This window comes from Hyperoodon ampullatus (genome assembly GCF_949752795.1).
Source record: "Hyperoodon ampullatus genome assembly, chromosome: 6".
In the NCBI taxonomy this organism is placed as follows: domain Eukaryota; kingdom Metazoa; phylum Chordata; class Mammalia; order Artiodactyla; family Ziphiidae; genus Hyperoodon; species Hyperoodon ampullatus.
In genome coordinates, this window is record NC_136919.1 from 116,294,025 (window position 1) to 116,317,818 (window position 23,794).

The window sequence follows — 23,794 nt, forward strand, 5'->3', positions numbered from 1 at the left end:
CTTCACACTGAAACCTACAGTTCCAGTTAAAAAGCAGATGTGAATTAACTGATGACAGCAATTTCTCCATCCGTTTTTATCATTCCAATCACAGCCAATGGTAAAACAGCTGTATTTCTCCCTATTTTTCTTCCAGAGGCCAGATTGCGATTTCCCACACTCTGCTTTTCCCACTGAACTTGCACCATTTGGTTCCTGCTGTCTTAACAGTAGGTTCCCTCATTCCTTTAAGTAATATTTGCTGAGCGCCTACTCTGTGTCAACATTTTGAGGAAGAAATATCAAGATGGCGAGAGGCAGCGTCTATCATGTCACACACGACTCTCTCCCCGAGGGTCATCATCACCTACCCACTCCACCAGCTCCCACCCATGCTACTTGCTCTTTTTCCCTTCTTAAGGCAAAAAAATTCAGGGATCTCCATTCAGTACTTGGAATTTTTAAATTCTAGATGCCCCCCCAAATTATAAATAGATGTGCTCTGGTTACAACAATTCAGATTCCCTGGTTTTCTGATACACAGGACTTTAAATCGCATTTCTACCCACTATTAAAAAATCAAGGCAAGCCCCAACAAGACGACTCCATGCAATTTTGTATCACAGGTAAAAGAAAACCTTGTCGATATGAAATCAGACAGTGTAAAATTCTCTCCCAGAGGAACCTGGCATTATTACATCCCCCATCAATCATGGTATTGTTTCTCCAACAACTGTATCAGACTCGGCATCTGGATATTGCTATGTCATCCTACCAATTCAGCAGGGAAGTCAGGTACCATTACAAACAAGTCCAGGCCCACCAAAATCTAAACTCTTTCAGGAGATTTCAAAGTCCTCATTGGTTCCCAGCCATGATCAACTCTCCAAATTCCAGGACTTTAGTATTGGGTGTAATGGAATTTGACCTAAACATTAATGTATGACCTATATATATACACTTATGAGAAAACTCTATGAATCTGACCTAGGCATATGTGAAGAAATGCTATATATACATTATAATATAATAATATATAATATGATCATATATTATTAGATGGCATATACATCTTAACTTATCAAAGATTAGTTCCTATTCTGGACATTCCATTTAATGTCCAGGTAATAATTCCCTCCAGCCCATATATGGATAACTTATAGATCACCTGTAGACAGTATCTAGGCAATGTTCCAAGTGTCAAGGATACAATAGATAGATACACTAATGGATCCAGCAAAGCCTCGCCTTCTAAAATGACTTTTTTTTTCAGTAGAAATTTGGGGGTTTTGGTTCATCAGATACTCCCAATGTGGGTTAAAAATTACAACACCAAGCTTAAGTTTAGTATAGATACTGGCTGAACTTCGAAACTGCCTTTTCTTTATCCCCTTGTGCCACTAGGAAGAAAACACTCCTCCTCCCCTCTCTTTGCCAGCCCCCCACCAGACTAAAAAGTTGACTTTGAAGGTTTCAGTTTCCCTTAACTTTCCCTTTGTCCCTGCCACTGGTAAACCAAAGCAAGCGAAGTGACGGTCTTGCCTTGGCCCCTGCACAGAAACGGCCACAATACATCCACCTTATGTACCTTATTTATAATCCTCTGTAAATTCACCCCAAAGTCATGAACTACATAATACTAATTCTTATAGGTTGACATATTTCCCTGATCTTTCATGAGCCACATGGGGAAACAGTTTTCTCCTGATCTGAATGAAGAAGAAAAACAGTGATCCTAATCAACCATTTGCCCTTAGTGGCTTCCCTAAACAAATCTGGGAAAGCGCTTAAAGGCTTGGGAATAACCATGACCCTGCTTGATGCACTGTAATAACCCTGCCTAATTATACTGATATAAAAACTAATTGGAAAGATAGCAAATGTCAGGGTAAGATGCAAATCGTAGGGTGTTAATTGCTGAACAGGTGCTGGAATAGAATTAAATGAGCATTCTGATTAAAAGAGTGGAGGAAACAAATGTGGACCCCTGATACAAACTTGGCCATGTGATTTCTTCAGAGGTCCATTCCACTAGGAAAAGGTCACGGTGCTGTGACCTCTGTCCCATGATGGGTAGACCAAGAAAATAAGAGTGACCACAGAAGAAAAAAAAAACAATATAGCAACAATATCAACATGACTTCTAGAACCCACTGCTAAGTTTGAGCCCTGGAGATATCCAGCGTATCTTAGGAGTTCTTTGGTGCGTGGATAAGCTGAGAGAATCAGGAATGTATAAATGCTCAGCTTTTGCCCAGCTACAAGCCTGTGTCGTTCCACCTTGAACCAGAAGTCCTCCTATTCCCCCATGGCATAACCACAGTGCTGAGTGCTACTAAGGACTCACTACACATTTGTGGCCTGACCAAATGCTTGATTAATCAGCTGAATCAATAGCATGGCTTGACTTCCTTAAGTTGAGACAGTATGAGAGCCATGGCAGTGGGGTGGGGTGACTTGACATGGGGAACACATCAGAGGCTCCAATTGCTAGAAGCTACTCATTTTTTTTTTTTTTTTTTTTTAGTTTTTTACTGTGGTAAGAAACACTTAACCTGAGATCTACCCTCTTAACAAACTTTTTTTTTTTTGGCTGTGCAGCACAGCCTGTGAGATCTTAGTTCCCCGACCAGGGATGGAACCCAGGCCCTCGGCAGTGACAGCTCCAAGTCCTAACCACTGGACCGCCAGGGAATTCCCAAAGCCGCTCATTCTTATTACCAGTGGTACTCACTGATGCTCTAGTAATCCAAATTTCAAACTACATCTATAAAGGAGATTTCCTCCCTAGCCCACTGTGTCCATGAAGGTTTCTTCACAAACTCCTGGTGCCTTGGTCAAGCTTTTGGACAACCGTCCTGAAATTTCCTGATGTGTGGCAAAGGCTGTACCAATGGTGCCTGCATGCTGAGTCCTTCAAGAAAGAAGAACCCCTGGGGGCAGTGACTATAGGTGGATGCTGGTGAGAGCAGCTCCTAAGCTATAGGGGACTTGGTAAGACCCCTTCCCAACACCACAATGGCCTCCATGGCTCTACTACCTCAAGAAGCCTTTTACTTCCCACCGGAAGGAAGGCTCTACTTCAAAGCCCTAATATTTTCCCCAATCGACTGCCATAAATAACCTAGAAGGGAATTGTTCCATTTCCAGGTAGGATGCTACAGCCTAAATGTTCTTTTCTCACAGTAGTTTGCAGGCCTTTGAGATTTATGATGCCAGAAACCTACATACGCTCTTTGGTGCTGGGCGGGTGAAGCAGCCGGTCTTGCTCTCTTCTGATATTTCTCACGTTACCCTGCCCCCCCAGGAGAAGAGCAATTCATTTACTGGGCTCATTCCACTTGGGGACCTCTTTACCATTCTGCCTACACAGATTTGGTTTTGGTGATATAGGCTAAGGGCAGCGGGGGAGAGATGGCACCAAAGTTAACTCTTCTCACTCAGACCTACGTCTACTAAAGTTAGAGCAGAGAACTGATCAACCCAGTTTGCTTCCTTTTATTTTATTTCATCTTGTTTCATTTTATTTTTCTTTGTATTTAATCGATTTGGCCTCTACTTATATTGGTCAAAAGAAAATCCTATGATGGTTACATCAGACAATGCTTCCACTTCAGCAACCCAATTTCCAAATGCAAACAGAGGAGATTCCCAAATGCTTTAAGAAGGAAATGTGGGTGCAGGAGGCATGGGTGAGATTCCACCTTGTTTATTTATGCTTTTATAAGGACACTGAGAATAATAATAAAACAGGATAGGAAAGAGAAAGATTTTGCTCCAGCATAGAGATGGGTGGGTATAACCTCCTCACTCTTTCCTTGTCTTTGATCTTAGGAAAAGCTCACTCTCTCTTGTTCACTCTCTCTTTAAGGAACAAAAATAAACTGTCTCCTGAGTAATAAAGTCACGACAGTTTGCCAGTAAAAATTGGTTAAGGTCATCACTTCTGAAGGTCAAACAAGTTTGAGACAAGCTGTCATGTGGGATCACCATTCAGCACATTTAGTTAAATGGGTAAAAATAATAAAAATAATGACAGTAGTAGAGTTATCTTAAAAAAAAAAAAAAAAAAAAAAGCACAGAAGGCAGAGCAAATGAGAGAACCAGATGTCCTGAAAGAATGCTGGGAAACGCTTAAGAGAAAGATTTCTCCCACCCCAAACAAAAGCTTCCCCAAGGATCTTTTGAGACTTGCTGTCAGTATCTGATGTCGATGCAACATCGTATATCTTTTTGGTGTTTTGTTGTGCAGTTTTCTTATTTATTTATTTTATTTGAACAAAGAAGACGCAATAGGGAAAACTTTTCTTTTAAAGGATGGCAATTCGAGTTGACCCCAAAGTGAGCCTTTCCCCAGGTCCCTTGCGCTTCTGCCTTGTCTAAAGATCCAAAAGACACTCAAAGTTATATTGCTCCAATGCTGGATTGGAACAGAAAGAGGCCAGCTAGCTTCACATTCAGCTTTTCTGAAAATGATACCACGGATTGAAGGGAGAAGAAGATACCACCATTTATCCAGGTTCCAAAGGAAGATCTCCACTCTTTATAAAACAGAGCATGAACGGGTCGAAGCTAAGAGACTGTTGGGAGATGCAAATGAGCTCTCATGGGAGATCTCCACGGCTCCAAAAACAAACTCGGAATCCACACTGTCAGTGCAGCTGGGGTTCTAGGTTATGCCACATCCTCTCACGGGGCGAAGTGGGCAGCCAGGCCTGGGGCTTTTATGATCCGTTTGCGTTTTACAGGCTACCAGCTCAACCACAGAACCAAAAAGTCTCTGTGCCAAGGGATGCTTTAAAACTCCAGTGAGCCCCCCCCCCGGCAAGACGCAAGTTCCAAGGATTACTCGATGCCAGTGACAATTAGAACAATCTGAAAATGTTCCTCCCAGAAAAATACACTCTTTTCTGTTGTAACAGAGGTGTAAACGCCAGCCAATCTCTTCTGGCACCCAGTACTGAAAGAAGTGCTTTCACTGTGCCACCTCCCGACAAAAACGCGCTCAACGAGCGTCCTCCAAGGACCCGCTTTGAAAAGGGGTTTCGCGTATCAGGTTAATGCATGCACTTGGCACGGCCCAACTTTTGCACCAAAGGCTCTGGGGTATGGGGTGATAAGAGCCAGGTTCTGTTTGTTAACGATAAGGCAATTATTTCTTTGGTCCTTCATAGGAAAAAAAAAAAAATCTTACAGCAAAGATTCAAACAAGGATCCCTAGGGAGACAACGGAACTCGTAGGTTGGAAAAGTTTTTTTTTTTTTTTTTCCTTCTTCTTCACAGGAGCAAACAAATGGGCCATTGAGAGCAACAGACCGGCTAAGACAAAGTTACCGACAAATACGCTGGCAGCCAGCTCCTGCCGAAGTCCTCGGTGACTTAGGGAGAGAGACAGGCGAGGAGAGGAAGGAGGGACAGAAAAAGGACAGACGAAACGAGAGGAGAGGAAAAAGAGAAAATGAGGAAAGAGCAAGGGTGAGGGGAAAGTGAAGAGGAAAGAAAGAGAACAGAGCGGGTGGAGATGAGATGAAAGAAAGGAGAGGGCTTCCCTGGTGGCGCAGTGGTTGAGAGTCCACCTGCCGATGCAGGGGACGCGGGTTCGTGCCCCGGTCCGGGAAGATCCCACATGCCGCGGAGCGGCTGGGCCCGCGAGCCATGGCCGCTGAGCCTGCACATCCGGAGCCTGTGCTCCGCAACGGGAGAGGCCACAACAGTGAGAGGCCCGCGTACCGCAAAAAAAAAAAAAAAAAAAAAAAGGAGAGACTGTGCCATTGGCGGCACTTCCCACGTGTCTAGAGATGGAAGAGGTCCATGAACTTGGATGGGTAAACATTAGATCTTTATTTTCACTGCCCCCCAACCTAAATTTAGCAGTTCCTTCCATTTTAAATGTAGACAAGAAGCCCCAACGGTATTATAGATCCATAGGATTCCCTGGACCATCAATGGGATCCATGGTTATAAAACAAAGTGGCGGAGGGGGCCGCAGTTTAGGACTCTGAAATTCTGGGAAGGTAATAGGCATCCTCCCCCTCTGCGGGCATAATAGTTCAGAGGAGAGGTGGGCAAAATTTTCAGTTTGGAAAGGAGATCCTTTCGTTTACTCCCTGGGTCGGGTTTTCTGCCTTTAGGCCAAGGTTTCTGAACCTTGCCTGGAACTCTCTAACGTGCAACAAGTTTAGGCTTCAGATGCCAGGGAGTTTTCAGAAGTTTTCTCAAGGTCATCACATCTGAGTAACAGCTGAGAGTTAGTTCCACAGTTTTGCAGGTCAGATCCAACATGACAATTTTTTTTTCTGACACAGTTTTGCCCAGCTGGTTCCCGCTAAGCTCTGTAAAACTCGAAAAAATGGTAGGCTGTGACTTCCCAAAGAAACATGTCACTGACGCCTCATTTTTAGTTTCCTACTAGGGGAAAAAAAAATGCTGAAGAGATCAAGAGAGTCTACAGATGGAATGGGTCTCAAAACAACTGGCCTTCTGCTCAACCCTTGACATCACAGAATCATGCTGTCAGGGTAGGCTAGCATCCAGAAGTCAGTGGACCATTGGCCCCATGACCTATGGGGTAACTACTAGTTAAGGCCTCTATAGATGCCAGTGGGGATGCCCTTGGAAATTCCCAACTAGTAGTCCAGTATCACAGGTCAGACTGTCCCAAGTGATAGAAATCATGCCAACTCACCAAATGGCTCTCTCTGTTCTAGTCTGCCGGTACTTAGGTTTACTGCAGAACCTGGGCTCTGTGGTAGAAGTTTCTAAGCTAAAGCATCCCCATCCTCACGAAGCAAGGAGACCTTACACCTTGACTTGGGGCTTTCTTGGTGCTGGATTAGGTTGGAAATTCTCAGAATAGGCATCACACTCAAACCACCTACCTGATCGGGGTTAAGAAAGGAAGAGAAAGTTTTCAGCGAAGAGCCAATTTTGACAAATTTCAAGCACTTTTCTCATCTAAAGAGGGGAGTGTTTTAAAGGACAGGGGAGGGCTTCTCAAAGAGAAGCCCACAGCTCCACTTCCTCTTTAGCGAAAGAATGTTTCTACCTGACAAGGAAGAGCTGGGCGGGGGTGGGGGGGTGGGGGTCTCCACGTGAGTCACGCCCATGTGTAGGTGGTGCCGGCCATCAGGGGTTGGAAGGTCAGGCAGACGGAGGAGAAAGATGCTGAACGAGATGGGCCCCAACCCAAACCATACACAGGATAGGCTAACATCGATGTCTGGTTTATTCGCTTCCAGTCGCAGTGATGGGAATTAGACAATTGCTTTAAAAACTCAGAAGCCACCGTAAAAATAGAAAATTATTGCTTCCTGTCATGACCAAATATTAAACACAGTGCACACCTAATGACTCTATCCCTCCCCAGGGAAGGAGCTTTACGAACAATAAAATCCCAGCGGACTGGCACTGTTTGGGTTTGGAGGTCTCATCATGGGCTCACTGATCCAACACAATTTACAAGCTCAGTGGACTCCACTCGAAGTGAAAACCACCAAGCCACAGTTATAAACAGAACACCTACAGTAAAACCAGCATTTTACTCTTCATCGGGGAAGGAAAAGGGGGAAGGAAGGATCAGAAAGAAAGGCATTAGGGACAAGTTGCTCATGGCAATAGTTCTGACCACCTGCGTTGGAATCAAGTTCAGACCCACCACTAGAGAGCAACGCAGGGACTTCCCTGGCGGTCCAGTGGTTAGGACTCCACGCTTTCACTGCTGAGGGCTCGGGTTTGATCCCTGGTCGGGGAAATAAGATCCCACAAGCGGCGCGGCTCAGCCAAAAAAAAAAAAAAAAAAGCGCAAGGCAGGCGGGGAGAAAGCGAGGGAGACCCTAAAGGTGAAGGCAGGAAGGAAAAAGAACGTGAACAAAGGTGAAAGAGGTAGATGGGGACGAGGTGGGGCACGAGAGAAGCAGAAGAGGAATTTTTAAATCTGCTGCCCCTTTTTCTACACAGGCTGACTCGACATGACATCAAATTTTCAAAGTTAGATTTTTTTTTTTAAGCTCACTAAATTACCCAGATAGATGTCTACATGATGGTTATCCTTCATCTTGTGACTCAACATCTGGATGATAAAATGCATAAGCCAGTCTACGCTGACTTGGGCAAGCACCAAGTGGACCGCTCGCGTTAAATCGAAGGAAAGTCTGGCTCTTGTTCAAACGTCAGCCCAGACCAAGTCGGGAGAGAGGAGCTTCCCCTTTACCTTTAACTTCATGCAATTTATCACTTGAGCCTAAACAATCCCACATGTGTGAAGCATTGAAGACAGAGACTCGGGGAAGTCCGAACAAAGGCTTTCAGGAAAGGCAGAAAGTGAACAGGAGACGGTGGATGGTGGACTCGAAGCAAAAGCAATGCTGGGGAGGCGACAAGTTCATAAAACAGGGACTAGACGGCACATGAGCCCAAGGCACCGAGAGGTGACAAAAGAGAGAAAAGAGACAGAACACGGGGCTGCGGGGGAGTGCTGGGTGGAGAAACTGGGGCAAAGACGAGGGGCCCCCGAAATGCTGCTGGTTCCCAGGAAAGCTTCCTGCTCACCTCTCAGCCTCCAAACTGAATCTCCTAAGTGTGAATCAACTTCCACACGGACATGTGGGTCAAAGGTGATAAGCCCCAGGTGAAGACAGAAAAAATGCTACCAGGAGGGACCGTACACGTGCTGGTTGGCCCTGGGGCCAGTTGGGGCTCAGAGCTCCTTCACGCATCTCTCTCCCCTTCCTAGCACCGTAAGGCAGCCCTGCCTTCCCTATTCTTCAGATAAGAAACTGGGATTCAGGTAGCCTTGCCAGATAAAATACAGGATGCCCAAGTGATTTTGAATTTCAGACAAACAACGAATACGTTTTCAGTGTAAGTATACTGTATACTGCATGAGAAAGGCTCATACTTTGCAGTATTTGTTGTTTTTCTGAAATTCAAATTTAACTGGGACTTATTTATACTAAAAAAAAACTCATTCGTGTTTATCTGATATTTAAATTTAACTGGGCATTTTATATTTGTATGCGCTAAATCTGGCAACTCCAGATTCAGTGAGAGGGAGGAATGAGTGAATGGGTGAACGCATGAATGGCAAGAGAGTAGTCAAACCCAGATCTGAGATTATTCTACAGTCATTATCGTACGACAGGAATAATAGTCACTTCAAGCACTCAACCCACACAGGTCATAAATCTATGTCCTCCGTACAACCTCACCTCTTCTGGAGTAAGAAAAAGCCTTTTGCACAGAAGAAACTGGCTACGTACGAACTGACTGCTATAGTCAACTAAAATGCCACCAGTGTGACCCCTGGCTTGGAAGGTGATGAGTCCTCCGAAGCTCAGTCTGCTTAGAAGCTTTGCAGAACAGCAGCAGTATATCGACATGAATGCCACAGCTTTTCCTGCCCACTCCCTCAGCTTTCATAGACCATCCCAGCTTTGTCTGGGGAGCTGGAGATCCTGTCTTTAATCCCAACTGAGTCTTTGACCTGCTTGTTACACAGCCCCTGGAGTAGTTGCTCTTCAGTTGGGTTTTCTCATCTGAAATGGCATGACAGCGCCAGTACCTAGCCATAATGAGTCATGTGCTTAGCTTTAAATCAATCATGAAAATATCCTGTGCAATTGTGCAAATTGGACCCAAAGCCAAAAAAAAAAAAAAAGGCTCATTCTTGGTCTCCATAGAGACCCACCTCAGAGGTCTTATTGAAAGGGCTCGGTATAACAGCATTCACAGGGGCAGTGACCCTAAGCGTTCCACCATTTTGCAAGTTCTCTTTTTTAAAAGTCCCAGCATCTTATGGGCCTTAAAAAAAAAAATGGAGGTGGGGCTTCCCTGGTGGCGCAGTGGTTGGGAGTCCGCCTGCCGATGCAGGGGACACGGGTTCATGCCCCGGTCCAGGAGGATCCCACGTGCCGCGGAGCGGCTGGGCCCGTGAGCCATGGCCGCTGAGCCTGCGCGTCCGGAGCCTGTGCTCCGCAACGGGAGAGGCCACAACAGTGAGAGGCCCGCGTACAGCAAAAAAAAAAAAAAAAAAAAAAAAAATGGAGGTGTTAACCCCAAAGTGTTGCCCTGAATCCAATGGTTCCACCCCTCCAAATTCTTCCACTCCTGCCATTATTTCAGTGGGACTAGGAATTTCTCCCTTACTTCCTTCTCGAAAGCTCCTGTTATACGGGAGCAGCTGCCGTGTTTCTCACCAGCTCTGGCTCCTTGGTGGTCTTGAGGGGGCGGAAAGGTTAAGATTAGAGCAGAACTTTTCTGGAGGACAATCATTTAATTAATTACCTGGTCCAGACTGATGAGATGCTGACTCCCTATAGACTTGGGTCTTGGCTGCCTAACATGCTTTGGGCATCTTGTCACTCAACAACTTTCCTTTCTGATCAAATACCTCCTCCGATGCAACTCTAGGTCACTGTGCAGCACAGAACAGAGCCACAAAAAGAACAACTTTTACAAGATTTCAGTCAACAAATAATCTAGTCAAGCCCTAGTGGGTAGAATCCTAAATCTGCAAATCATCTGCGGATAACGACCTTTTCATCTCCTTGGGATATGTGTCCTATTTTCCAGCCATTTGGTCTGGTAGTCACTTGGCGTCAAAAATAGACCCAGAAGAACTTATCCAGCCCTGTTTGCTCAAACAGAAAGGGAGAGAAAATAACTGGAAGTTCTAGAAAGTTCTCTCTGGGTGAGCATGTAGTCTTATCAATCTTTCCTAAGTTCCGGGGCCTTTGTTCCCCCTGAAAGCCAGAGAGACAACTTTGGAAAAAGATACCTTTCTTATAGACAAATATCTATTTCTTATTTCCAGCACAGCACCATTTCAGAGTACTCTTCTTCCACTTCTGGACCCATCTACTTCCTGGCAAATCTGCCATTTAATCACATCACACAATTTTATGAGGAAGAAGCTGGAAGTTGAAGTGTACCATTATCTGTTCTGAACAACCCCATACATCCAGCTGGCCCTCTGACTTTCAATGGGAATTGATCCAGGGGACCTGCACAAGTACTCTGAATGAGAGGATGCTAGTAAAGGTGAACTGGTTTTGGTGTTTCTCCCTCTTTTCTAAAGAATTACTTATAAATGGTTCAGGTCTGGCCTCCGAGTTTCTGCTTTCTCACAAACATCCAGGCTACTAAAAAATTCACAGATTGCCAGATGGCACAACAGCAGTTCTTTGCAAAGGATCTGAGCTTTCCAGTGAACAAAGGACGCATACTCATGGGGACAAGTGGCAACATCAGCAAAAGCTTTGGAGTGGTGGGTGTATTGGGGGAGGGGAAGTGGGGTGTGGAGAGGTGAGAAAATGGGCCTTTCACCTCCGTGACTGGTATCTGGCAAGGAAAAAACTGATTCCCAGCTGTTGCTGGTGGAAGAAGGCACACATGTCCAGAAGAAGTTGAAAGAAACAGAATCAGAAACTGAAACATTTTATTTCACAAAATTGAAGCCTGTGCCCATCTTCCCAATCCCTGATGGCATAGGGTGATGGAAATAATGCCCAAGCTTTGGCAGGTAAACCTATATATTCCCAAAGAGCCACGAAAAGAAACGCATTTGTGAACCATTGTAACGTCTCTTCCTAATAGGTTACCCTACATTCATTCTCCATTTTCTAACTGTACTACTCAGAATCCTTTGATATCTTCCCACTGCCAACACAACAATGTCAACACACTTCTGTAAAGGCATATAAAGTCTTCGGAAATCTGGGCCCAAATAACCTTTCCACCCTCTCCTACTGTCCCCCTTTACACATATCCGTGCACCTCTAAAATAACGAGCAGATTTAAGGGATTCTTTGCCTTCCACGTGCCTTTTCCTGCATGCCTTCCTTCTCCTCGAATGCCCTTTGACCTCACCTGCCTATGTCCACGTTACAGCTCTCACCACGTACACCACTGCCTAGATGAAATTCATCTTCCCACTTTCAGTTCTTCCAGAGTTTTTAATCTCTACCTCTTTTGTGGCACTTTTCACATTCTACATTCCATCACAGTTATTTCTGCACAACTTTTGTTTTTTCCATTTGAACTGTAAGCTCCTGATGGGAAAGCTCTGTGCCTACTCAATCTTATTATCCCTAAGAGCACCTTGCCACGTCCATGACACGACAGGCCCTAGATAAATAGTTCCTGAATGATTCATTCTGCCTTACAACCCTAGCTCTCTCTTCTTGGCATTGTTTTGTACCACTCTGCCCCTGGGGGGTAAGATTGCTAAGCAGTTGTCAAATACAGGTACTTACAAGAAAGGTCCTACAAAAACTGGCAAAAGACTCCGTCATCCAAACTCTCTGATGCTTGGCAGGCAGAGATTAATCTGCCAACTAATATTTACTGAATGTCTGTAGTATCCAAGCCACTGGTTAGACACTGAGAGACACAGGCTAATAACTGCCATGACTCTTTTAAAAGCATCTGTTCTGTCATGCACTGTATGGGCACCATACACACGTTAATGATTTAACACAACAACTCAATGCAAGAGGTAGTACTATTAACACCGTCACAGAGCTAATGATATTAGAGTCAAGGCTTAAGTGACATATGTTGTCTGACATCCAAGAATTACAATATAGTTGGAAATGTAAGGCAAGCCCACATAGAGAAGAAGATAACAATACCCATACATCCTAACAAGAGCGAGTATACGTGACAGTGTCAATGAAAAGACTTTGGCTACAAGAATTGATTTCTTTCAAATGGTAGAATCTAAACAAGGTCTTGAAAAGGGGATCAGATTTACATTGGCAGGGAGTTGGCGGTGGGGATTCCAGGCTGGACTGATGTGTGCAGAGGGAGATGGGAGGCATATTCGAGGTCTGTTTGATGGAACAAACATTTTGATTCCATGTTGATTCTTAGAGAAAGAAATGATGGGACTAGAAAGTTGAAACCTGTCTACCATTCACTCACCTAGTCTTCAAAGCACCGTCACAGTTTGCAAATGCATTCTTCTCTGTGTGATTATTGAAACTGTCAGCTCCATGAGAGCAGAACCATGCCTGTGGTATTCCCTGATGGCCTCTCAGTGCCAGGGATTCACGAATATTAGCTTAATAACTGAACAACAGAAAAAATTACTAAATGAATGAATGATGGAGTGAATCGATGTATAGACAACTAGGCTAGCTTGTGTCAAATGCTAAAGTTCTGAAGTCTAGGGAGACTGGTCAGTCTAGTGGAGACTGTAATTCTTAAAAATTAAACCAATTACAGAAATGAAGATCATAACTTTGCAGTTCTTTAATTAGGAGGAGGAGAATGGTTTTCTCAAAGGAAATTTCGTTTCTTGTTTCCCACTTGTCTCAGGTTGTCATCCAATGAAGAGTCTCAACCCAAAGGGACATTCTTCTGCACCAGAAATTAGAAGAGTCCCTTCTCCTACCTGTATCTCCCCAAAATGGCCAAGAAACTAGCAAAGGTTTTACTAGAAAACGAAGGAAGGAGAACATGAAAGAATGATGTTTTCACTTTGGTTAAATAATCTGTGTTTTTTAGTGAGAACATCTAAACCTCTCTGAGGCAATGGAATTTTCACTAAAAAAAAAAAAAAAAAAAAAAAAGCCCAAGGCCAGGATTTTGTAGACTCTTCACAGCACTGGGCTCCCCTATGCCCAGTAGGGAGATGGGGAGTCTGTGCAGAGAAAGCACATATGAATAGCTCCCATAAATTATTGGTGAGAAAGGATGATGAATTAGCATGCCTGACACCCAAACCTGGGCCTCTGCTAGGAGCAGAGAATTTAGAGCTGGAAGGTAATGTAAAGCTCACCCACTAATCCAAAGCACTTCATTTTACAGATAGGGAAACTGAGGCTCAGAGAGGCGGCTCATGACCTCCATGACATGAGACCGCTAGTTAGTGAACGATCTGGGGTCAGAAGCAGGTGTCCTGATCCTAGCCCAGGGCCATTCCTGCTACATCATGCTGTCTCTCCGGGGACCGATATTCCGTCAAACCTGTCACACCGTTGCACGTGACTTGTACAATCTCAGAGTTAAATGATACTCCAGAGGCCAGCGATGCCCACCACTTCCCAGAGAACCCATCCTCTCTCTAGTGTTCCCATCAGGAGTTCTTCAAACCATGCTCACCAGGTTTTCCTGTTCCTCAACAGCTCTAAATTCTGGGAAGCTTCTCCTTCTATTACACCAAACCCTCTTTCTCCATAACTTCCACCCACTGACGACACTCCAATTTCACCACGGAAGCTGGCTTTGTGACCTACCTCCTTAAGACTCATTTCTTCCTCTGTAAAATTAAGACTTTTCTCAACTGTTGAAGATTAGTTAGTGAATACAAATTGCTTAGCACTCTGCCCAGCACACCATAAGTGCCAGCTAAATGTTAGATAAATGTTGAGTATTGTTCTTATGCATCCTTCTCAGAGACAGAATTCTTCGTTCAGGAGGAGTCACTACTGATATATCTGATTTGTCCATTTCTAGGGAGAGGGAGGGAGTGGTCACAGACCGAAAACCAGCCTGAGTGGCCTAGGATGGTAAGAATCCACTGGGCTTTGTGGACATAAATCTGACCTACAGTTCACTACTATCCAAATACTGCTTCTATGCTGAAAGGGACAGTGGGGTTAAAAGCAGAATCTACACCACAAATCAAGAAGAGATCAATATGGAGTTCATTTGATAAATTAACCAAAAGAAAAACTCCAGTGTTCAGGATTAATGTCACACCCTCCAGCATGCACGGAAGGTCCATAAGGGCTTTACTACCCACAGTTATTCTCTGAAAGCTCCACTTTCTGGAGTTAAGCGATACACGGAGAGAGGAATAGTAAGTGTGGCCCAGAGGAAAGAGGAACCAAACACTTCTCTGGTAGAACAAGGTAGCTGGTGAGGCAGAGAGAAGCAGGAAGAGGATGTGCCAGATGGCAGGGGGAGGGCAAACGAGAAGCCTGGACCAGAGAGGGGGGAAAGCAGCAGGTGAGGATGCCTTCCAAGATGGTAGCAGGAGAAAGCTTCACTAAAAAATGAAAAAACTCATACTCATTAGGATGGCAACTATATAAAAAAAAACAAAACACTAAACTAAACAAGAAAATAACAAGTAATTTGGGATGTGGCGAAAATGGAACGTTTGTGCACTGCTGGTGGTAATGTAAAATGGCATAACTGCTATGGACATGGCATGATGGTTCTCTGAATTACCATGTGATCCAGCAGTTCCACTTCTGGGTGTATACCCAAAAGAATTAAAAGCAGAGACTCGCAGAGATATTTGTACATCCATATTCATAGCAATATTTTTCGCAGTAGCCAAAAGGTTGAAGCAACCCATGTGCCCACTGACAGACGAATAGAACAAAATGTAGCACAGCCAGACAATGGAATATTATTCTGCCTTAAAAATGAAGGAAATCTTGATACATATTTCAACATTAAGGACACTTAAGGATATCATGCTGTGAAATAAACCAGTCAAAGAAGGACAAGTACAGTATCATAGGAGGTACCTACAGAAGTCAAATTCATAGAGGAAGTATCAATAGCATGGTGGTTGCCATGAACTGGGGGGAGGGGGAAATGGGGAGAGAGTTTCCATTTGGGAAGATGAAAAGAGTTCTGTAAATGGATGCTGGTGATGGTTGCACAGCAAGGTGAATGTACTTAATACCTCTAAACTGTACGCTTAAAAATGGTTAAGATAGTCAATTTATGCTATATATATATATTACCACAATTTAAAAAAAAATTTTTTTTGAAGGGAAGATAATATCAGGAAAACGCCTCATGGGCAAATAAATACCAGGTATTTCTGTGTAAACCTTCTGAATGAAGATCATTCTGATGCTTGTTTGGCTTCTTGAAAAATAAAATAAACAAAAATTACGGAATCTTAAAACAGTCCTTCTGGAAGCAGAGCTCATAAATATAGGAGCCCAGGATCCGAAGACAAAAGTCTGCGATATTTCGCATGTGAGAAACAGGTTGGAGCTGCCCTTTAACAGAAAATGTCATACAAAGGTTCAGAAAGAACTCTTGTCCCCTCCTCCCATCTGACTTTTCGTGGGGCTGCAAGAACAGGAAGGGTGAAGACCCGTTCTCCTTCTCCCAAGTCTGTGAGATTGTCCCTAAAATCCTCTTCCCATGGACCACCAAACTCTCCCGAGCCCAGAGATGCGGTAGCTGTTCAGAAGAAGTTTCAGAGAGAAAAGAGAGTCTAAAGAAAGCACAGCCCATGAAAAACAAGGTTGAATTAGTGCTTCCTTCTGAAACCACAAACGTAAATCCGTTTGAGCCCTTTTATTTTTATTTACCACACAGAGGTCTTTACGGACAAGGTGTAGGCTGAAGACCTCGGTATGGATTATGTTTCCATTGTTGGTTTTGTTTTGTTCTGTTTTGTTGAGTTTTCTTCAGATAGGAACTTTGAATTTTTACACTCAAAATGAATAAACCCTACTGCCACTCTGGGAGCGCATTTCTACACAGAAGGAAGGCTCTGCTGGAGGCCCGTGATTCAGCAGCAAGTCCTGCTGGGCTGTGTGTTGGCCTGGCTTTTTGGAGAGGGGTGTGGCTGCCCAAGAATTCACAAAAGCATGCCGAAAAGACAATTGAAAATAAAAATTAAATTTATGTTTCTAGAGAGATTAAGGCAGGGAGTCATTTAGACGGGGAAAAAATATTCCCAATCTGGGGCTAAGTCTTAGGAAATGGAGAACTCAGTCTCTGATGGGATGCCCTATTGTACAGTCCAGTGATTTTCAATTAAGGGTCCACGAGGTTGTGAAAGCTATTTTTCATATTTCAAACAGCCTATTGGCGATGGAACGTCTGCCCAAGACATGGTCACATGGGCTAAATGAAAAGTCAAGTTGTTTCGTGTTTGAGCTGGCAGTCTATCAAGTTAGTGTGGTAACACTGGTGGTTCTAGTCCAGATCAGAAACTCTGACTGGCCATGGATGAGGTCAAGGGCATTTCTTTTTTTTAATTTTCAATTCTTTCTTTCTTTCTTTTGGCTGCGCCGTGTGGCATGCGGGATCTTAGTTCAGTTCCCCGACCAGGGATCGAACCCCTGCCCCCTGCAGTGGAAGCATAGAGTCTTAACCATCCTGACCGCCAGGGACGTCCTGAGATCAAGGGCATTTCTGGAATGAGATTTTTCCTTCCCATTCTGTTGTACATCTTCAGTTAATAAAAACGAAATTACAGCTGGATTATTACTTGTTAATTGCAGCTTGGCAGGCAAAATCTTGCAGAACCTGGCTCACCAAAGGAAAAAATAAGAGGGGTCCCTGGCGGTGAATATTTGGGAACCACTTTTGATCCGCCCCTTCCCCTCCCCCGGACATACACAATTCCAAGGGAATAAACAGGCTTCCCTGGAGCCAGAGTGGAACATGCCTATTGTGTGAGAAAACTCAGAGAGACAGTGTAAATTAACTGCATCTGGTTAGATGGAGCAAGCAGGGGGAGGAGATAATTAGTTGGCGTTATAGGAACAAGGGCAAAGAAGAGAGTTATCTATTTACTCAGAGGAAATCCAAAATAGACTACTTAGCACCCGTTTGGGGCTCATGGGTCATCTCAACATCTCTAAGCCGGCAGGTGCTGAACCCAGGGACCAGAGGGACCGCTCAAGTCCTGGAAGACACAAGACACCCATCCCACCTCCGGCAAATGGAACCCTGCCTTCATCCCCTGTCCCTTCCACAAAGGAAGGGAGGAAGGCAAAGGAATGCCCAAAAGACAGGAGCAAGAAGCAAGATTCTGGTGAAGAAACAAGCAGTGTCTTCAAACAAAATCCCTACAATGAGGAAACCGGACCAACGCATCTGTTTATAATAAGATGAGTTCTCTAAAAATCTGATCCGGGTCAATTTATAGCACCCTTTGGTATGTATGTTTCCATGTGTAGATGCACAACATTTCGGAAGTAACACATATTTCAAGTGATGCAGAGACATCGCTGGGCTGTTTTATTGTGCACAGGCTAGTAAAAATAAATGCCACAGTCACATAAAGCTCCTTAAGACGCAGCTGAAATACAATTTCCACCTTCTCAGAAGAATTTAAAGCATTCTAGCACAAACAATGAAGGCACACAACCTGAAAATCTTTTCTCTCCATAGATGCCAAAAGCCTACATACATTAACATGTGCATTATGTAGAGCATGTTCGGCTCTCTCCCTGAGTTCAGGTTCTACATAGTTTCTTAGAGAAAGAACTGCTACTAAGTGCAGAGCCTTTAGGATGTGTGCTTATGAGATGTAAGGTGCAGGTTAGCATTTATGGGTTTGTAAACATTTCTAAAGCTGGTTTATGGGTTGTTTATTACAAGACAAGATGTAACAACCGTGAGGTTAGAGTACCCTCTTGAAAGAGGAGCTAAAACTAGTTAAAAAAAAAAAAAAAGGGGCTTCCCTGGTGGCGCAGTGGTTGAGAGTCCGCCTGCCGATGCAGGGGACACAGGTTCGTGCCCCGGTCCGGGAAGATCCCACATGCCGTGGAGCGGCTGGGCCCATGAGCCATGGCCGCTGAGCCTGCGCGTCCGGAGCCTGTGCTCCGCAACGGGAGAGGCCACAACAGTGAGAGGCCCGCGTACAGAAAAAAAAAAAAAAAAGACTAGATGAAGATTAGTGAGCTCAGTGGACACGCTGGAAAGGACGGCTTCCGTGTCTAGGCTGCCCTCATGGGCTTCATATTCCCCAGAGGATCCAAGTGCATCCTAGGAAGTTGGGAAATCATGTCAAGTGTGGTCACATAAATTGGGACAGAGAGTGCTGGCAGGAAAACTCTGTGGCAGTGAGAGGCTCACAGGCCAGAAGTAAGGACAGCTGTGTTCTAGGGCCAGCTCTGCTTCAACCAGCGGCGCAACTGCGGGCAAGTCGTGTCACCGTTCCCGAGTTCAGTCTTTTCACCCATCAAATGAGAAAGACAGCTGGCCCCCAAGAGTTCTTGCAACTCATTAATTTTAAGCTTCTGTGCACTTTCAGAAAAACTAAAAGCATTCCAGAGCCCCCTAAATTGATGTCACCTGAACCCCCTAATATCGGCAGCATATACCTCCAGCAAACATCCTCTATGTGTCTATCATCCTCCTCCAAGGATCTCCGAGAATACTGCAAAACTGCCATGGATATTTTAGCTACCTTCTGAAACCTACAGCAACAGGCCATACCCTCCAGGTATACCCTTCACGATACTATTGAACAGAGATGTTGAGTGCTTTGTCCAAGGTCAGAAGCTAGGACAGGATCAGAATTCCAGCCTCCTCATTCCTAGGGCTATGCTATACTTTCCACGAAGAAAGCAAGCTGACTTTCTGGGAAGAATGCCAGAGGTTCCATTCTCCCAACTGAGAATTCGTTGGAATATTGGAATAACAACTTTGGAGACTGTGGTCTCTCCAATCCATTTCAGGACCTGTCTAGAAACACAAAAACCCAGAGAAAGAAGCAAGAGGGAATTATTCCGTTTTTTAACGAAAGAGAAAAAAATTAGGGGTGGGAATATGGGATTTCTTAAAAATTACATGATTGTTGGAAGTTAAATTGGTATTCCTTCATTGGTTTGTAAGTTCTGTTTCCAATCACAAAAACATACAGCTGAGGATGCCGACATCACATTTCAATGAATTAGCATCTTGTCCCAAAGAATCTTTCCCACTCTGAACAAAACATAGAACCCAGAATGCAACCCTCTATGGTAGAAAGGAATCTCCCTCAGTGCAACAGAGAGCTTGTCATCATCCTCTAAACCATAATCTAATCTGACAGTCTTCAAGCCCAACAGCACAATCACGGACAATGATAAGAAAGTTACTGCGTAACTTGGGATATACTGCCTCTTCTAGGAAACTGATTGAGACCCTATCCTGCCAGATGGGAGAGATGTCATCCTTTACCATCTTTTACCATCCACCCACGCCTTATTAGGCTGAAGTCAGTGCACCTGGAAAATAATCCCATCATAGATTTAGAGACATATGTTCAAAAAGGAAGGTTCTGACTTCTTCCAAGAAAGGCCAACCAAAACAAGAAAACACATGTTGGACCAGCTCCAAGCCTTGAAGATAAAATGAAACCAACCTTACGGCAAAGCCCAGTGATCCACACTCAGAGTTGAGATTCTAAAGGAAAGAAACCAGAAACAGGTTTTTTTAAAATCACTTTTTCCCCCTACCTGTCGATGATGACAGGGTCTGAAGGAGTCTCATTTCGGTTGCCACAACTTTTCTTTTCGCAACATCGACTGTAGATTGGGGAGGAGCCAAAAGAGTAAGAGAAATGCGTTAAAATCAAGAAAACACAATGAGCATACAATGTAAGAACATTCACAAAAATGCGTACGTCCTAGGTAACTGCTCAACTATGAGCTGCTTGATATGAATGTACGGCCATGTTCAAAAGCAATGCTAAACTCGAAACCCAGACTCTTCATTCAAATCCTCCCTCTATGACTTATAAACTGGGTCATTCTCAGCAAATCACAACTTTTCTGAGAGCTATATTTATAATTTGAATGATGGACAATTGGATTTTAAGATCCAGAATGTCATCTCCAGCTCTGTGATGAATGATCTTATTATTGTATTTATTATCATATATTTTTAGATCTTTGTGTCTTAACAAATACTTGAAGGAAGAGGGGAGAGGCAAATGTATGAAAAAGACCCCAAGTAGCTGCCTGGATTACTATAAACCTTAGTTATATAACATCTTTCTTCAGAGAACTCAGTGTACTTTGTAACCATTTATTCATTCATTCATTTCCATTATTTTCTAAAGACGAAGAAAGAAGACAGGAACTATGGTGTGCCTTGTCAAATAGGGGAAAAAAATGAGGCAGGGAGCTGTAAAGTGCTATCTCCAATAATTTTCAACAAGTCCAGAACAGAAATGGGACACGGCATGTAAGCCCCATCCTGCAAACTCTGCGTCTCAAGACTTCCACTGGCAAAGTGCTGGGTTTCAGGTAGATACCCGTGAAATGCTTACGGAATCATCTGAGAGGAAGAGAGAAAGAAGGGGCCCTAGAGCAAATACAACAGATGGGAAGGACTCCGTAGGACCTAAAGAGAACAAAACACTCCCCTCCAAAGGTACCTGTGTGAAAGACCTAAACAAATATGAAAAGGGCAAGGGAGGCTGGGTGGCTGGAAGCACTGGAAAATCACATCCCTGTGTTGCCTGTCTGCTGCTTGTCAGGACCACAGACTTCTAAATACCTCTCAGCTCATCCAAGCATGTGGTCCACCATGAATAGGAGCTGGTGAAGGATGTAGCCTTGACACGGCTTATAAGAAAAGCATTATCATCCACACCAGTTGGAGAATGTGCGTCATAAATGTTAGCAATAACCAAATTTATGTAAGTGTTGCCCTTCCCGTGATAGTTTCTGTATAGTTTAAGATCGATGCAGCATGACAGAAGGACCGGTAAAGTGGGAATCGGGGCTCTGGCGTCTAACCCAACTTTGTCACTAACCAGTTGCATGGATTTAGTCAAATCTCCTTCGCCCCGCTGGGATTTGCCTTGCTTATCTATAAAATTAGTGTTGGACTAGATTATCTCCAGAGTCTCTTTTAGGTTTGAGAAGGGCACAGGCTATGAGATTCCCTGAGCATCCTTCGATTCGAAAGTGGTGACAGATTAGGGAAAAGACAAAGTCACTGTGGCAGCAGGGACCCAAAGGCCTAACACCATCCCAGTCTTAGATTTGCTTTCTGGTTCTGTGCGGTGCACTTGCCCTCTCTGATCCTCTACAGAATTACCAACAAACAGACAGATATTTTTTTAAAAATTTAAGTCCATCTCTCTCATGCAGGGATGTCTGGATTATTCAGTGAACAATTCTACCATTCTCAAAAAGTTAAAAATACTTGAGAGAGTCTAAAAAAACCTTTCAGCCAATGGGCACAATGGGGTTGTAAGAAATTTAATCAAATTAGTAAGAAGTAAAAGAAAAATGGTCTCAAGTTTTTTAAATACCAGAGTTTGCCACTGGGACGCGGAAATAATAGTTTGCCTTTGAAATTATATTAGGTCTTAAGTTTTAAATTTTCCATCTCAAGATTAACACCAATAAAAATTCTGACCGTCTGCTCTCCCAGAATCTTTGTCTCTCTTCCCAACTCCCTACCCCACCCGTTGCTCCTGAAGCCACCATCCCTGTCTCCCCCCTCTCCAGTTTCTATTGCTTAAGTCAGCAGAATAATACCTTTGCAACTCAGGCAAACCTTTTTTCTTAGCAAGACAATTTCAAAACGCCCTATACATGCTAGTTATCTGAAGACCTTCTAACTAGACCCCTCTTTGACATCACCAGCATGTCAACCTAACCCAAATCTGTGTGCGATTCTAAGTACAATTTAATTACAAGAGAACACTCTCAGGATGTGCCAATCTATTTAGCTTGAGAAGGCATGATTCTAAGGAGGCCGAGTAAGTTTGCAAAATTGCTCAGCTGAATTCAGCTGCTTTCCGTGGGGACTTTCTCTGGAGGAAAAGAAAAACAGATAAAAATGTAAGCCTGGTGCCAGTGTAATACAATGTGGGGAATCAACTCAGGGGAGGAAATGATACTCCAAGAAAAATGCAGAGAAACTTTAGGACCCAACCTTCCATTTTCCAACAGTAACATATTTAAGTATAATCTCTAACTTTAACACCCAGAAAAGAGGTAGCAGACACTTGGCTGTCGGACTATGATAGTGAAGGAATAAAAATTATAGGAGTGGACTGTATTCACCCCATCTGAGCCCTTCGTAAAATTTCTCTTGGTTAGCCAAAGCGAATTCTTTTTTCTTTCTTTCTATTTTAAAAAGAAAAGGTCTCATCAAGATGTCCAAGTTATCCTTTATTTCATTTCTTAAATGACATTCCGTCCTCAAGCCAGCAATAGTAACACAAGCAAAGGGAAATGGAGAGTAGAAGACATTCATGAACCCACATTCCCCAAACAACCTCTCTGGGATCAGGATGTGGGGAGCTGACATGAAGAACCGGGTCCCTGAATTACTCAGATAATAAGCTCAACTCTCCCTTCCTTTGCTATAGAGACAGAGCCTGAGTGACCAACTTCAGGTGCAGCTACTTTCATGAAAAGGCTTTTTAGGGTTATTTTCTAACAAGCCATTCTCCAAGTCTGAAAGTCTTTTAAAACACTGAACAAGACTAAAAAAAATAGGAAAAGAGGGGAAACAAACAAAGAGAAGAGGCAACTGAATTTGGCAGGAGGTTAAGGTTGTGTCCCTAACTACCACGGGGAGGCTCAGAAGTACTCTTTTTTTCCCTAATGAATGAAAATGAAAGCTCTTCCTCCGCTCCTCGTTTGGCTTGGTTTGGCATATTTTATTCTGGTCCTTATTTGGAGAACCTTTTACCTGAAATACTCTCAGTTTGCTTACAGGCCTCTTCCACCCTCCCTGTCTCCTCGTGGTGGTCTTTGGAGAGGGAAAGAGAAAAAAAGCAAACCAGTTGGGGATGGGAGGTGGGAAATACGAGAAATTTTCTCCCAGTCCTGAATCTTACCTGCATTTTTCAGAAAGGGATCAAGATGGGGGATATGCAAAGGAAAAAAGCCCCAGCCCTGGACACAGGGTGTCCAGTCAGCCAAACTCCTGCTCGAGACCAGCCAGTGTGCCCTTTCCCCTCCAAAATCGTTTTTAAAATTCAACCCTCAACTTTCAAAAATCTGTCTCTAATTTCAAACTCAAATAAGCGCACAGCATGGTGGCTTTTGTTTTGTTTTCTTCTCCCCAACTCCTCCCTGCGATTGCATAACAAAAGTGTCTAAATTCACACCATCTGGCCGATAAAGACACTGGCCTCACTGCCCGG

General features: G+C 43.8%; 1 protein-coding gene across 1 annotated transcript in view; it reads right to left on the bottom strand.

Moving 5' to 3' along the window:
- The window catches only part of EBF2 (EBF transcription factor 2), a gene marked incomplete at both ends in the record, with an annotated part of 191,847 nt that overhangs the window by 160,736 nt on the left and 7,317 nt on the right, over positions 1-23,794 (bottom strand). The window contains one exon of the mRNA XM_079705890.1: positions 20,136-20,204. Coding sequence (XP_079562016.1) covers positions 20,136-20,204 — 69 coding nt within the window. The remainder of the gene's footprint in view (positions 1-20,135; positions 20,205-23,794) is intronic.